Source organism: Antechinus flavipes, chromosome 3 (assembly GCF_016432865.1).
Source record: "Antechinus flavipes isolate AdamAnt ecotype Samford, QLD, Australia chromosome 3, AdamAnt_v2, whole genome shotgun sequence".
In the NCBI taxonomy this organism is placed as follows: domain Eukaryota; kingdom Metazoa; phylum Chordata; class Mammalia; order Dasyuromorphia; family Dasyuridae; genus Antechinus; species Antechinus flavipes.
Genome location: NC_067400.1, coordinates 594,756,981 through 594,772,466, shown reverse-complemented (window position 1 = coordinate 594,772,466; position 15,486 = coordinate 594,756,981). Strand labels below are relative to the sequence as shown.

General features: G+C 37.6%; 1 protein-coding gene across 1 annotated transcript in view; it reads right to left on the bottom strand.

The window, feature by feature from the left end:
* EXOSC10 (exosome component 10) overlaps positions 1 to 15,486 on the bottom strand; it is a 44,793-nt gene that overhangs the window by 8,963 nt on the left and 20,344 nt on the right. Inside the window, exons 10-17 of the mRNA XM_051988565.1 lie at positions 11,538 to 11,728; positions 9,304 to 9,460; positions 8,999 to 9,147; positions 8,770 to 8,820; positions 8,191 to 8,302; positions 6,755 to 6,805; positions 6,513 to 6,591; positions 6,232 to 6,341 (exon numbers count right to left, since the gene is read on the bottom strand). Of these exons, the coding sequence (XP_051844525.1) occupies positions 6,232 to 6,341; positions 6,513 to 6,591; positions 6,755 to 6,805; positions 8,191 to 8,302; positions 8,770 to 8,820; positions 8,999 to 9,147; positions 9,304 to 9,460; positions 11,538 to 11,728 (900 nt within the window). The remainder of the gene's footprint in view (positions 1 to 6,231; positions 6,342 to 6,512; positions 6,592 to 6,754; positions 6,806 to 8,190; positions 8,303 to 8,769; positions 8,821 to 8,998; positions 9,148 to 9,303; positions 9,461 to 11,537; positions 11,729 to 15,486) is intronic.

Genomic DNA, 15,486 nt, shown 5'->3' with positions numbered 1-15,486 from the left:
AACTATTGAATTGAAAATGACTGCTATTCTTAGTAATAAAATGATTCAAGACAATCCCAAAAGATTAAAGATGAAGCATATTGTCCACCTCCAGAGAAAGAACTGATATTGTCTGAATACACACTGAAGCATTCTATTTTTACTTTCTTCCATTCGAGTCTTCTTATACAAAATGACTAAAATAGAATGTTTTACTCAATTGTACATGTATAACCTATATCTGAATGCTTACTGTTTTAGAAAGGGGAGAGAAGAGGGAGGGATAGAATCTGGAATTTAAAATGTTAAATAAAAATGTTTTTTTTTTTTTAAAAGTGATGATCTGGGTCAAGCCTGGTGCTGCACACCTCTACTCTATGCTATTGGATTGTTAAATTCAGGAGTTCTGAGCTGAAATAGGACTAAAGTCAATTGGGTATCCACACTAAGTTCAGCACCAATATGGTAAGCCCCAGAAAGGCAAGAAAGGGGAATCAGTTGCCTAAGGAGAGATGAACCAGCTGAGGTCAAACCAGATCAGGTCCAAGTTTCTATGTCAATCCCCAGTGGGGCTGGCCCACTGCAAAGAGAAAGTGTGATGTGTTTATGCAGGCTTGTGTTCTTGGAGGCAATGCCAAGCCAGGCAGCAGGGCTCTTGTGGGTCTCCTGGGCAAAGTTTATAGACACAGCAAATTTTTTTCAGTCCTCAGTTACTGAGATAACCAGGATGAAAAATAAGCTCAATTGTCATTAAATTTAGGAACAGAGAAGACTTAAAAGTGAAACATAAAGACTGTAAAGAAAAACTTGCAAGAAAATCTCCTGCCACGATATTTGTGGTGACAGTGAATGAGAATACAAGAAATCCACTGTGGCTATCTATGGTAGGCAGGCAGTCCCGAGACATGAGTAAGCTTCTAAGCAAGTCATGTGAAAATCACATTTTAAAGACAAAGATCCCCAAGCAATGAACAAAGCCTGCTTGCATTCTTGGGCCACGATGATGGATTGTATGCCAAAAAAGGCATTCAAAGATGAATACACAGTTACCACAGTTCAAGTAATCCCCAATGATCTCTGGAGCCTTCTGTTATGTCATCATTTTGGACAAAAAATTTGGTGATTGAATACCAGCATGTGAATACTAGCATTCTTTCACAAAGAGTTCTCTATTTTAATTAATAAAAATCTTCCATTTGAAAATTGGAAATTAAAGCAAAAGTGACATTAGAAATGTCTCAACATAACAAATATAAATTCCATTTAATGAACACAAAGCACCTCAGAATCCTGAGAGAAAGGGAAAACTGACCTAGATCTGAAGATGTTAGTGGATGTTAGTAAGGTGCCTTCCCTACAAGGACAAGTATTTGTTTTTTGTATTAAGGGGCAGCAGTTCACAATCTTCACAAGATAATCTGTGAGAACATATACAGGGATTCCAGAGACATTTTTAACCAGTTCACTGAAGAACACATGGCTCTTATCTGGAAAGATATCAGAAAGTGGTGGTAAAAAATAAGGTAACGGGGAAAGATAGTTGCAAGAACATTTTGAAATTTTAAAGAATATGGCTATCAAATTAGATGCTAATAGGAAAAAAAAGAGGCATTTATCTTAAGGATGTGATATCCAAGCTACATTTGTACAAATGTACAAAACCAAGAACCAGTCCCCAAAGGATACTCAGTCTAAGGATAGGAACAGTTCTCAAAAGAGATGCAAACAATTAACAACTGTATGAAAGATGCTACAAATCTCTAATAGAGAAATGCAAACTAAAGCAACTTTAAGGTTTCGCCACATACCCAGCAAATTGACAAGGATGACAAAAAATAGAAATAAAGCCTGAAAGACTATAGAAAAACTGGCTCAGTAATATACTGCTGGTGGAGCTACGCTTTGATCTAACATTCTGAAAATTAATTTGGAATTATATTGAGAAAGTGATTAGGATAGTCATACTTTTTTTTTTTTTGAGGAAAGATAGCTATATAAATACTAGCTATTATTCTTTTTATCTTTGATCCAAAGATGTCCTCCTCAGCATGTACTCCAAAGATGTCAAAGAAAGGTATTACTGAGGTAGGAACTGTACTTGTGATTTCACTGGCATGGGGAACTCCTGTATAAAAGAACTCCCTTTACCAATGAAGGGTGGTATCGTTTTCTTTGAGAGTTGCTTAAAGCACTGAAGTTATGTGGCCTACCAAGATCACACAGACTATAGCTTGGAGACTGGTCTTGAATTCAGATCTTCCTGGCTCTAAAACTAGCTCTCTATCCACTATACTGTGCCGCTCTTCAGAAATTCCATAAAAACCAAACAACATAAAAGCAAAATTTTTTGTACTAGTGGAAGACTGGAAACAGAAGAGATGTCCAACAATTTAAGAAATGAGAAAAATTGTGTTCATGAATGCAATGGAATATTAATACTCTTAAAAAATAATGAACATGAAGACTTCAGAGAAATCTGCAAAAATTTTACAAAACTGATGCAAGATGAAGTAATCACAACATGGAAATAAACATATACACAATGACAACAATGTGAATGGAAAGTAAAACAACAACAACAAATAAACCTGAATATTGTGTAGTAATTATAATTATCAAGTTTAGGTCAGGTACATCTACTCCCTACTTTGCAGAGGTGAAAGCCTCTGGATAAGGAATACTACAGTACACAGCATACTATTGGACTTAGCTGGCTGACATGTTGCTTAGTTTTCCTGAAGTGCTTATTAGCTTTCTCTCGGGAGTGAATGAGAGAAGGCTACTTTTAGAAATGAAGATAATATACCAGGAGAACAATCTATATTATGACCACGTTAGTAATCAATAAAAACAAAAGTGAAAAGTTTCAGAATTCTGGTAGTGTTAAAAATGCTGATGAGCAGCAAAGAATTGAAAAAGGAGTTTTTTGCTCATCAATTGGGGAATGGCTGAACAAGCTGTGGTACATGAAGGTAATAGAACATTATTGTTTTATAAAAAATGATAAACAAGCTGATTATAGAAAGGCCTGGAAAGATTTACATGAACTAAACCTGAGTGAAACAAGCAGAACCAGGAAAACATTCTACACAATAACAGCAAGAATGTGCCATGGTCAATTAAGAAAGGTTTGGTTCTTCTCAGTAGTTCAGTGATCCAAAACAACCTCAATAGACTTTGGACAAAAAATGCTATCTGCATCCTTAAAAAGAACTAAGGAGACTGAATGTCAATCAACACATACTATGCTCACTTCTTTTTTCTGTTTTGTTTTGTTTTTTTAAATTCTCTCATGGTTTTTCCCATTTGCTCTGATTTTTCTCTCCCAACATAATTTACAAAACAATATGTACTAAAAATAAACTAAAAAAAAAACAAAACAAAAAACCAAAAACTAAAAAATTGGTGACAGCTAAAGCAGTCTCCCTACCATTAAAGTGGTGGACTACAGGTGAGAAATTTCAGAGATGGCTACTGTTTTAATCTGCTTTGACTTGTTATGAGAAGGTTATGTGAAGGAATGAACTAAGGGGAGAAAGATAATTCACTGGGAAATAATAATGATGACAAAAATAAAAGAGCATCAATGAAATAATTTTTAAAATAAGAATTGTTCTTCAGTGTCACACCTACTGCCTGTGGATGTTCCCCAAGGCCCTGACTTGGGCCCAATTCTCTTTTTGTTCCATACTATTATACCTGATGATCTCATCATCCTCCATGGATTCAATTATCAGCTCTATGGAGATGACTCCCAGATCAATATCCATCCCTCAGTTATACTAGATTCCTATCTCCAAATTCATTTTCAGCACCTCAAACTGGATGTCTTATAGGTATTGTCAAACTCAAACAGATATTCAAAACAGAACTTCTTATATTTTCCCCCACTAATACCTTAGCCCTATCAAACTTCCTTATTACTGTCTAATGTACTCTCATTCTCCCAGTCACTCAGGTTCACAACCTTATAGTCATCCTCAGCTCTGCACTCTCATTCCTCTGCCAAGCCAGTCCACTGCCAGATCTTGTCATACTAATTTTTGAACAGTTATGCCACAAGATCTAATAAAGAGAAAACCAAACAATTATAAATCTGAATAACAATGACCCGAATTCATCAACAACAACAACAACAAAAAAATCTTCAGAGAGGATTAGTCAATCACCATCACTACCAAATGATAGGCATTAGGGATGCAAAGAAGGGCAAAAGATAGTCTGCTCCTGAGGGGCCAATAGCCTCTTAGAGAAAACAACACAAAAGCAACTATGTACAAACAAGACAAAAAAGGGATAAATTGGAGATACTCACAGAGAAAGCATCAGCTAAGGGAGATGAGGAAAAGCTTCTAGAAAAAGGTAGTGTTTTAGCTGGTGTTTGAAAGAAGCCATGAAAGTAGGAGGCAGAAAATGAAGAGGGAGAGCACTTCAGGCATGGGGGACAGGGAAAGTGCTTGGAGTTGGAAGATGGTGTGTCATGTTCAAAGAGCGGCCAAGAGGCAGTGGGGGTGACTTTAAATGTATGCTTTAGAACATCAATTTGACAGATGAGTAGAGGATGGGGGGAAAGATTGAGGAAGGCAGACCCACTAGCATGCAATTGCAAGCCTTCATCAGAATAGTTATCACTGTTACAGAAAAAGTCAGAAAGGTAAAACCAATAAGATTTAGTCACAGACTGGAAAAGGATGGTAATGAGAGGGAAATTGAGAAAAACACCTATATTGCAAGTCTGGATGATTGGGAGGATAATCAGTCCCCAATAATGTGCTATTTATAAAAATGAAGTATTCATACAATTTCAAAATGAATGTTCTGGAATAAAATCAATTATACTTACAACTGCATTCAAAAAACTAGGAATTGCAATCATGTTTTCAGATGTGGTAATTGAATTCAGAGATAACATTAAGAAAGACAAGCAGGGCAATTTTGTGATGAGAAGGTATCATTATTTACCCACCAAGTGGCATAAGATCCAGGTTCTTAAAAGAAAAAAAGAGTAAAGATCTATATAGTAAGACACTGATTATGGATAATAAAGTACTCTCCAAGAGCCTAACCAATTCAAAATAAACAAAAAAGAAAGAAATCATAAACTTGAAAAGAACATTGGAAAAACTAGATTTGATGGCTCTATGTAGACTTCTGAATGGCAATCTTACTGAATATAAATATTCCTCAGGTTTTCATATAATGTACCATTAAAAAATTGGAAAACAGAAAATTTCTTCCATGACTGTGGCCAGGAAAAGAATTTGTAACCAGCTACAACACAGAGAATCTTATTAAAGAAAAAAAAACTGATTATATAAAAAGATTTTACATATATATAATAAATATGGCTAGATCAGGTCAAAAAAGACGTGGACCAGAATAATTTTTAATTATGTCAGATGACTAAATTGTTCATATACTTTAATCTAATGATCCTACTTGGATTATACTAACTGGTGATACAAGGACACTCTCAAATTATCTCTTAAGAACTTTAGAATCAATTGTATGACATGGAAGACATGTCTGTCTTTCACATGACGCCCAGCATGGCATGCCTTCATTAGAGAAGGTGCTGTGCTCTATGAGCAAAGCAGAATTGAATTAGGCCAAAGGAAACACGAAATATGCAAAATTTAGAGAGGCTACCCCCAATGTTCATATAATCTATTTGTGTCCAACCTGTGGCAGAGCATTCCAAGACTGTACTGGTCTGATCAGCCACAGTCAGACACACTGTATTGTTGATTCTAACATAAGGATATCATTTTAGTCCTCTTTGAAAACAAAGGACAACAACCAATAGGTCCATGACATAGGGTTAAGGACTCACAGTTACCATTATTACTTATGACAGCAAGAGATGGAAAACAACCATCCAATAATATAACAGTCCAATAATATAAAAGAAAGGCTTGTAAATGTAATAGAATATTATTGTACCATGAGGTACAGGAAAGAAAACAAGCTTTTATATAGTCCTCACCATGTTCCAGGCACTGTGCTAAGTATTTTTAACAAATATTATCTCATTTGATTTTCACAATTACCCTGGGAGAACAATCCTGAGAGAAAGGTGCTGTTATTTCCATTTTGCAACTGAGGAAACAGGCAAACATAGTAGGCACTTAAATCAATCCTTCCTCCCTCCCTCCTTCCCAGTGTCTGATATTTAAAATCTCAGTGGCCCAAACATCGGATTTGATGATATAAATTGAAGTGAGATCTACAACAAACTATGCAGTTACTTACATTGAATAATGTGATAACTGCAGTAGCAACAAAGCAGCCAGGGTCTGATAAGGTCTCATTTTCATTTTTGTCAGAGAAGAGGGTTGGGCTTTTTTGAAGTGGCCCAGGTCCTATAGAAATGGAAGCAATTGAAAGCTTTTAGGTCTGAATAGCCATGCCCCAAAGATTCTATGTCCAGAAATTTTCCTAAAGCTTCATCCAAGGTTCTTAAAAGGACCCAAATCTGAACTGTAAGCAAAAATTAAGACTAAGAAAACACCCCACGTAAGCTAAAGGTTTACCTGCCGCTACAACATTTAGATAATCATCTGGAGGAGCACGGGAATAGTCATGAGGTCCAAATAAAGCATTTTCTATTCTCTGTATTTAAAAAAAAAAAAAACCAGACAAAAGTTACCATAAACAAATCTGAAATATTCCTATAGCTTTGTTCTGAAGAAAAAGTTAGTGCCACCTCAGTTACTTCTGATAATCTGCATTTATCCAGTCACATGAAACCCATTCCACGAAAAACAGACTGTACCTCAGGAGCAGGCTGGGATTTGCTCTTCTTCACTCCAGATGCAACTTCAGACTAGAAATACAGAAAAAAGAAAGTCAAGAAATAGTAGCATGAACAGCAAAGCTCAATCCATCTTCACCTCCAGGCAAACATTTCATTCTCCACTCAGTGGCCAAAGTGATCTTAAAGTTCAGGTCTGACAATTCCTGCCTGCTTAGCTCTAGTGGCTCCCTGTTACCTTAAAAATCAAAGATAAATCCCTTTGTTTGGCATTTAAATCTCTTTCCAGCCTAGTCCTTTCCTATTTGTTTGTACTTACTAAGTATTATTTCTTCTTCAGACATGAATAGCCCAGCCACTCTGGCCTACCTGCAGTCACTCATGGTGACTCATCTCTTCTTCCTCACCTTGGCCTCTTAGAATCCCTAGTTTCCTCTGCTTAAACACTACTTTAGAAAAATGTTTTTAAAAAATTCTGAACTTAAATATTAAGTAAAATAAGCACTTTTAACACACAAAGTAAAACAGAAAATGAGCACTGTGCATGAAACTGTGACTATCATGTACAGAAAACCATATACTGCATTAAGCATCCTTTTAAGCACATAATTCACTATATAGTTTCCAAACATATTTTACTTGTCTTTCAAACATCCTTTTTTGCAGAAGGTCAGCTTCAGGGTGCTGCTGGAATCTTAAGCCCTGTATCCTGTGTTTACCCCAAATACAAAATGTCTAACATTTCTCCTCACCACCCTCTACCTAAGCTTCCCTAATTTTATGATTCCTCCTGTCAACGAAGGCTCCAAACCTTAGAATGAACTTTGTCTCCTTGTTCTGTTTCACTCCCCATGGCTGGTCCTACTCCTGATGATTTTTCCTTTTCAATTACCTTCTCAATTCTACCTTTTCAATTCTACATAGCAGGACCTCAGGTACAAGCATTTTCTTTCATGTCTGAGCCACAGAAATAGCCTGACAGGTTTTCCTGACTCAGACTCACTCTATACACAGTTCCTAACAGGCCCAAGTACTTGAATGGGGCAAAAAAAAAAAAAAAAAAATCACATCTTCATTTTGATACAATTGGTTTCTTTCATTTTTCTTGTGCATTTTCAAATATTATTCTGAGAAGAGATCCATAAGCTTCACTAGATTGTCCAGACCAAGGGGCACATGGCACAAAAAAGGTTAAAAACCCCTTTCAACAGATAAGCAGCCTATCCTAGATGCCTCCATTACTAGCTATTGGACCTTCAATGATCAGAATGAGAGAAGAAACAAAATCTGAATTAAGTTTGTTAAATGAAAGGAAAGAGCCCAAGACCCTCATACTATCTAACCCCAATCATGTTCCTGGTGCCTCCTCAGGCAGGTAAATCCCAAGGTGCCCAGTGGGAAATAGGTCCTAGTAGGCGTGTAACTGTCAGTGTCTGTAAAGCAGTACATCATCCTACCTTGAGCAGAGGCATCTCTCGGGCCTGCTGGATTAGAAGGTGCATTTCATTGATTTGCTGTCGCACAAGAGGAGGTACAGGGTTGCAGCAAGCAATGATACCCTGAGGTTCCCTGAGGAAAAACAACAACTCAGTTAATCTTCAAAAAGGCTTGGCATTTAAAAATAGTCAGACAAGAAGGGTGATCAGTAGATTCAAGGTCAGGTCCAAAGACTTCATGAAAAGCCAAAGATTTGATTGTTAGCCTCTCTTAACTCAGTGAGATCAAGGAAACATTCACTTCAAGTTAGTGGAGGAGAGTCTCTAAGTCTCCCCTTCAAGGAACAATCCAAGGGCTACCATCTCTATAAAATTTTCTAACTTCCTTTTCCACCCTCATTCATAGTTTTTCTTCCCCTTAGATTTTAAGAGCCTTGAGAGCAGAGCCTCCCCTTGTACTTTCAGCACTCATGACAGGAACACAATTAGTATTAATGATCTCTAAGCAGGTGAGCAACTCTGACCAACAATCAATTGGAAGATGGGGTTTTGAAGACTATGGACTCCTGAGATTGCCACACAGCCACCACACAGACTCACTTGGGGAGTTCCTCGGCTATCTTCAGCATCATGTGGTTGGGCAGGACATAGCTACGACAAAAAGCACAGCAGGTTTAGTAAGACTGGGGGAAGGGAGGATACAATGTTCACATCATGAAATAAACAATGCAATAACTTAGCAAGAAAGATTCAATTATAGATCTGGGCAGTTCACCCATCTTTTTTTTGCTAACAGGCTTGGCTAGGCCTTGCTGAACCACTGTCTCACCCATAACTTTCATCTTCCCTCCGGGCTGTTCTGTCTCTCCAAGAATAGAGCAACTGAAAGGCTGTGAGCTGCTGGGTATTAAGGTGCTTCTTCTGCTTTCTATACAGCTCAAGGTATGAATCTTCAGTGAAAATTGGTTTGATGAATTTCTACAAAGGGTTAAAAGAAAACATCAAGATATGAGTAAATAAATGTATTTTTGGCCTTCAAGAGGCCAACTCTAAATTCATGCTTCCTGGAAGAGTAAAAGAGTAACAGATATGAAAAGAAACCACCATGGAACAAATAACTAAGCAAAGCCATACCTTGAGGCAAATGTCCTTGCTCCGCTGCCACACCACCTGTAGCTGAGCTGGCTGCCCATTTGCTCGTTCCCACAGGTCTGAACGCATCTTATCATAAATGTAGAGGAGGTAATGAGTATCATGGCGGGCGTAGTTAAACATTTCCTCTGGTAAAGGTCTACAGATGCAACAAGAGAAATGTTAGTAATTTCTTCTCATGGCACCTGCTATCACCTGGAATAGGGTTTATATATGTAATAAATCTTTGCTGAATGAATACTAGAGTTAGGTCCTGAAGCACACAATTTTTTTAAAAACATTTTAATAACAGCTTTTTATTTTCAAAATACACACAAAGATAATTTTCAACATTCACCCTTGCAAAAACCTTGTGCTTGAAATCTCTCCTTCCTTTCCCTCTATCTCCCTCCCCTAAACAGCAAGTAAACCAATATATGTTAAACATGAAGCACACTACTTTAATCAACACTTAAGTTACACTCTTCACATTTCTGCTACAATCCACATATTAACAATTAGATGAAAAGGGTGTCTCACAGTGATAATATGATGACTGAGGCCTTGAAGAAGTACAAACTGCTTGTTTTTTTCCCCCAGAATACCCACACAACACAAAGAGGGAAAGCACGGAGCATGAAAGGAATGTTGGATTTGGACCTCAAAGACCTCAATTTAAACCAGGGTTCTGTGGGCTCTGGGAAAGGATAGGGCCATGTCACCTCTATACATTATGTTTTAAGGAGCCTTTAGTAAATGGAGAAGGTTTTTAAGAAGTCCACCTGAATGGTTAAAAGCTTTTGAGTTCCTGACATTTGACAATCAAAGGAACTATGGATATTAAGCATGGAGAAGAAACTTAGAAGGGACAAGAGAGTTATCTTCCAGTAAGTGAAGGAGTAAGGACTGTCTCACAGATGAAAAATTAAGACTTGTTCTACTTGGTCCTCTAGTACAAATTAGGAGCAATGAGCAACAACTGCAGAGAGGCCCCCTGAGGCTTGAAAACTTGGTCATCATTAGGGTAACCCCAAGGCACCTGCTCCGTACGATTCCCGAGCCCAGGATGGATGACCATTTGTGGAAGGTGCTGGTAAGGAAGACTCTTGGACAACAGGGTTTCCGAGGCCCCTTGTTCCTGAGAGTCTATGAAACCTCTGAATTTCTCTGGGATTCAGCTTCATCATCTGGAAAATGAAAGGGTAGAACCAGATGCCCTGAGAAGTCCCTTTCTGTCCTTCATCAATGCTCCTCTGATGATGTATTTTGACACCCAAAACAAAAATGTGTCAATATTACAAGTATTCTTATTCCATCTTATAGATGAGAAAACTGAAGCTGAGAAAGGAAAAGTGACTTGTCCAGAAGTGAAACTCAAGCCTGGCCTGTCCCAGCCAGGGCTCTTCCCACTGCAACACAGGGTTTCTCTTGGCTTTAAAGAAGATTTGTTTGTGTCCTACCCTCTCTCTGCAGGGGCTTATAGGATAGAAGAAGGTGCCAATGCCCACAGAGAGAAGCCTGGGAGCAGGGAGGAGGACCTCACCAGCTGGGGTGAAACTAGTTGGCTTCTCAGAGACTCCATTTCCTCCTCTGAAAAGATGGACAAGATTTATATAAACTCCCTCCCAGGACTATGACTAATATCCTCTATAAGCCATCAAGGCATAGAGAAAAATGAGCTGTTACCTTTTGTGATTTTGCTAAGAGGTTTTGATTATTATTCTATTTAGTTAGGTTACTTCCCAATCACCAACAACAAGGAGACACAACATTTGGTTATGCTTACAACTGATGGGTGGAACTGTCATTCTCTGGTCAGCTACTAAGTAATGGGAACTTGAGCTTCAAGTCACATTATTATACTATTATTAAACACCAAATAAAAAGTTAAAAGAACTACTTCATTTTTCTATCAAACATATTATAAATGATACACTAGAAAAACGGGAGTTTAAAGTATGAGAGAATTAGACAAGTAAACCTAATGACTGCAATTTTCCTTTAAAGAGTTACTAAAACGTATTTCCATTCTCTCCTTTTACTCACAGTAACAAATCCAGCTCATATAAGTGCACATTATCCTTCCGAAATTCCCTGTTGCTTTTATGCTAATGACAACTCTTATAGAACAGGCAGAGGACATCCACCTTGTAAATCAAACTGGTTGTAGAAAAGATAGTTCTCCAAAGATGAGTTACCCAAATTTCAGCCAATGGAATCACCAGCAAGAAACATACCGTATCCTCCAGTCAGCCAACTGATACTGCTTGTTTGTTTCCACATTGCAATAGAGTTTCAGTAAGTGATCCAGTGAGTGCCTGCCAAGGTTAAGGATGCGAGCTGCTTGGTGAGTATCAAACATGTTCACCACATACAGCCCAAAGTCTTTCTGCAGCCATTCAATGTCCATATCAGCACCATGGAAGACCTGGAAAGCAAAACCAAAACCATGAAAAACACTGGGAGCTAATTCTGTCCCAGTGACCGAGCTCCATCTTGGAAATCCAAATGGAAACGAGATTGTGGGTTCATTTTAAAGAGCTTGTCTCAATCTGGTGGGTAACCTAGGCAAATAACAATCATGGCCAGGAATTCTGAAGAAATAACAGAACTGCAGAACTGGAAAGGCCTTGAGCAACCAGCCAGTTTAGCTACTTCTACATAAAAATTTTTTCTTCTACAACAAGTTTAATCAGTGCACCTCCATCCCCTAGGCAGAACACCCCTGGATGGCTTCTAGAAAGTTCTTCATTACATCAAGCCTAAACTCCACCCTCCCTAATTTCACTTTGCTGGAGCTAACATAGAACTACTAGCATTCTATTTTCTCTAATTCTTCCATACGGTAAAATGGTGGAAGGAACGGCGTGCTGGGCTTGCAGTGAGAAAAACTTGGATTTAAATCTTAAGACACTTCTTAGATGGACAAGCCACTTGATTTTGCTGAGCCTCAGTTTCCTCATTCACAAAATGCAGATGTTAATATGTACCAACCCACCTGAAAAAGTTGTTGTAAGGCTCAAATGAAGTATTATATGTAAAACATCATGCAAACTTCAAAGCAGTATTCTGGTGTCAAATGTTAATTATTATTACTACGGACATCCCTACAAATACTTGAAGATGGATATCATCTTTGCTCCCAACCAGCCCTCAGTTGTCCAATACAAACATCTCCCAATTCTTCTAACCAGTGACATCAAATGAAACGGGATTGGTGCAAGCTTAGAAACTACAAATTAGCATTGTTTGTGTTTTTAGTTATTTTGTTAAATAAATCTCAATCGTGACAAGGAGGAAGTTTAACTCCTGAATAATCCTGACCACCATCCTCTCTGTGGTCTCTAACTTCTCTATATTCTTCCTAAGATATGGTCCTCAAAAATGAGCCTATCATCCCAGATGTTTTAGTGCGAAGGACAGAGCTGGTTCAAAAGGAGTTTGCTGTCCTCCAGTTTCTCAGAAAAACTATTATCTAACCATGTTTCTTCCACCTTGAATCTGTGAAGGAGGATTTTTGAACCCCAGTATGTAATACTCCTCTTTATTTGTTTGCATTAAATTTTATTTTATTAGATTCAAGTCATGGCTATATTATCACAAAATGCTCTCAGAGCCATTGTGTAAGCTTTGTGTCCTTCCATTATCTTCTCTCTTTACTTTCCCACTAATATAAAGCCTTCAAACACAGCCCTATCTGCCCAAGCCCCAACCTGGAAAAATTTACCAGACTAACATTCTCTCAAACTTGAAGCACTACTATCACAGCCAACTCAGAAAACAACATCTGTGCTCACTATATCCAATTCTCCCATCATTTCCTACTGCTTCAGACTCAACCACTCAACTACAATTGCTCTAAAGACCCGAGAGTCTTTTTTAATGCTCATCCTTCTTGATCTAGCTGATGTATTTGAGACTGCTCTCCATCTCTTCCTGGCCTTTTATAATACTAATCTCTCCTGGTTCTCCTATTTTTGTTGTGAGGTTGCTTTTGACTCTTTGTGACCACATTTGTTTCTCAAAAAACTTCCTACACATTAAGTGCTCTTGGATAGGCCAAGCGAATATAATAAAGATGACAATATTCCCTAAACTAATCTATTTATTTAGTGCTATACTTCCAAGTGCAGACTTCCAAGAAAATATTTTAATGACCTAGAAAAAATAACAACAAAATTCACATGGAAGAACAAAAGGTCGAGAATCTCAAGGGACTTAATAAAAAAAAAAAAAATCAAATGCCCAAGGTGGCCTAGCTGTATCTGATTTAAAATTATATTATAAAGCAGCAGTCACCAAAACCATTTGGTATTGGCTAATAAACAGATTAGATGATCAGTGGAATAAGTTAAGTTCACAGGACAAAATAGTCAACTATAGCAATCTAGTGTTTGACAAACCCAAAGATCCTAACTTTTGGGATAAGAATTCATTATTTGACAAAAACTGCTGGTAAAACTAAAATTAGCATGGCAGAAATTAGGCATGGACCCACACTTAACACTGTACACCAAGATAAGATCAAAATGGGTCCATGATTTTAGGCATAAAGAACGAGATTATAAATAAATTAGAGGAACATAGGATAGTTTACCTCTCAGACTTGTGGAGGAGGAAGCAATTTATGACCAAAGATGAACTAGAGATCATTACCAATCACAAAATAGAAAATTTTGATTATAGCAAATTAAAAAGCCTTTGTACAAACAAAACTAATGTAAATAAGATTAGAAAGGAAGCAACAAACTGGGAAAACATTTTCACAGTTAAAAGTTCTGATAAAGGCCTCATTTCCAAAATATAGAGATAATTGACTAATTTATAAGAAATCAAGCCATTCTCCAATTGATAAATGGTCAAAGGATATGAACAGACAATTTTCAGATGATGAAATTGAAACTATTTCCACTCATATGAAAGAGTGTTCCAAATCACTATTGATCAGAGAAATACAAATTAAGATAACTCTGAGATACCACTACACACCTGTCAGATTGGCTAAGATGACAGGAAAAAATAATAATGAATGTTGGAGGGGATGTGGGAAAACTGTGATACTGATATATTGTTGGTGGAGTTGTGAACGAATCTGACCATTCTGGAGAGCAATCTGGAATTATGCTCCCAAAGTTATCAAACTGTGCATACCCTTTGATCCAGCAGTGTTACTACTGGGCTTACACCCCAAAGAGATACTAAATAAGGGAAAGGGACCTGTATGTGCCAAAATGTTTGTGGCAGCCCTGTTTGTAGTGGCTAGAAACTGGAAAATGAATGGATGCCCATCAATTGGAGAATGGTTGGGTAAATTGTGGTATATGATGTTATGAAATATTATTGTTCTGTAAGAAATGAGCAACAGGAGTAATACAGATAGGCTTGGATGCTAAGTGAAATGAGCAGAATCAGGAGGTCATTATGTACTTCAATAACGATACTGTATGAGGATGTATTCTGATGGAAGGGGATTTCTTTGACAAAGAGAAGATCTAACTCAGTTTCAATTGATCAATGATGGACAGAAGCAGCTATACCCAAAGAAACAATGAATGTAAACTGTTTGCATTTTTGTTTTTCTTCCCGGGTTATTTTTACCTTCTGAATCCAATTCTTCCTATGCAACAAGAGAACTGTTTGGTTCTGCACACATATATTTTATCTAGGATATACTATGACATATTTAACATATATAGGACTGCTTGCCATCTGGGGGAGGGGTTGGAGGGAAGAAGGGGAAAAGTTAGAACAATAGTGAGTGCAAGGGATAATGTCATAAAAAATCACCCAGGCATGGGTTCTGTCAATAAAAAGTTATAATTAAAACAAAAACAAAAATAAAAATTTCTTACACAAATACCACTTTAGTTCAAGCCCTCCCTACCTCTGCCTAGATAACTGCAATAGCCTCCTACTTGGTTTCCTTGCTTCCAATCCAATCTAGTCATTGCTGCCCAAGTAGTTTTCCTTAAGTGTACATCTAACCAAAAGACTCCCTTATTAAACCAATTTCAGTGGCTTCCATTGCCTCTACACTACCTTTTTTAAATTCCCAGACTCTCTATGGACATTACTTTCCCTCTGGCTCTCCACAATGCAGCCAAACTGTCCTTCTTTCTACTCCTCACATGTAATATTCCATCTCCCATGTTGGTCTCTTTGCACTGGCTCCCCTAGCCTCCTCAG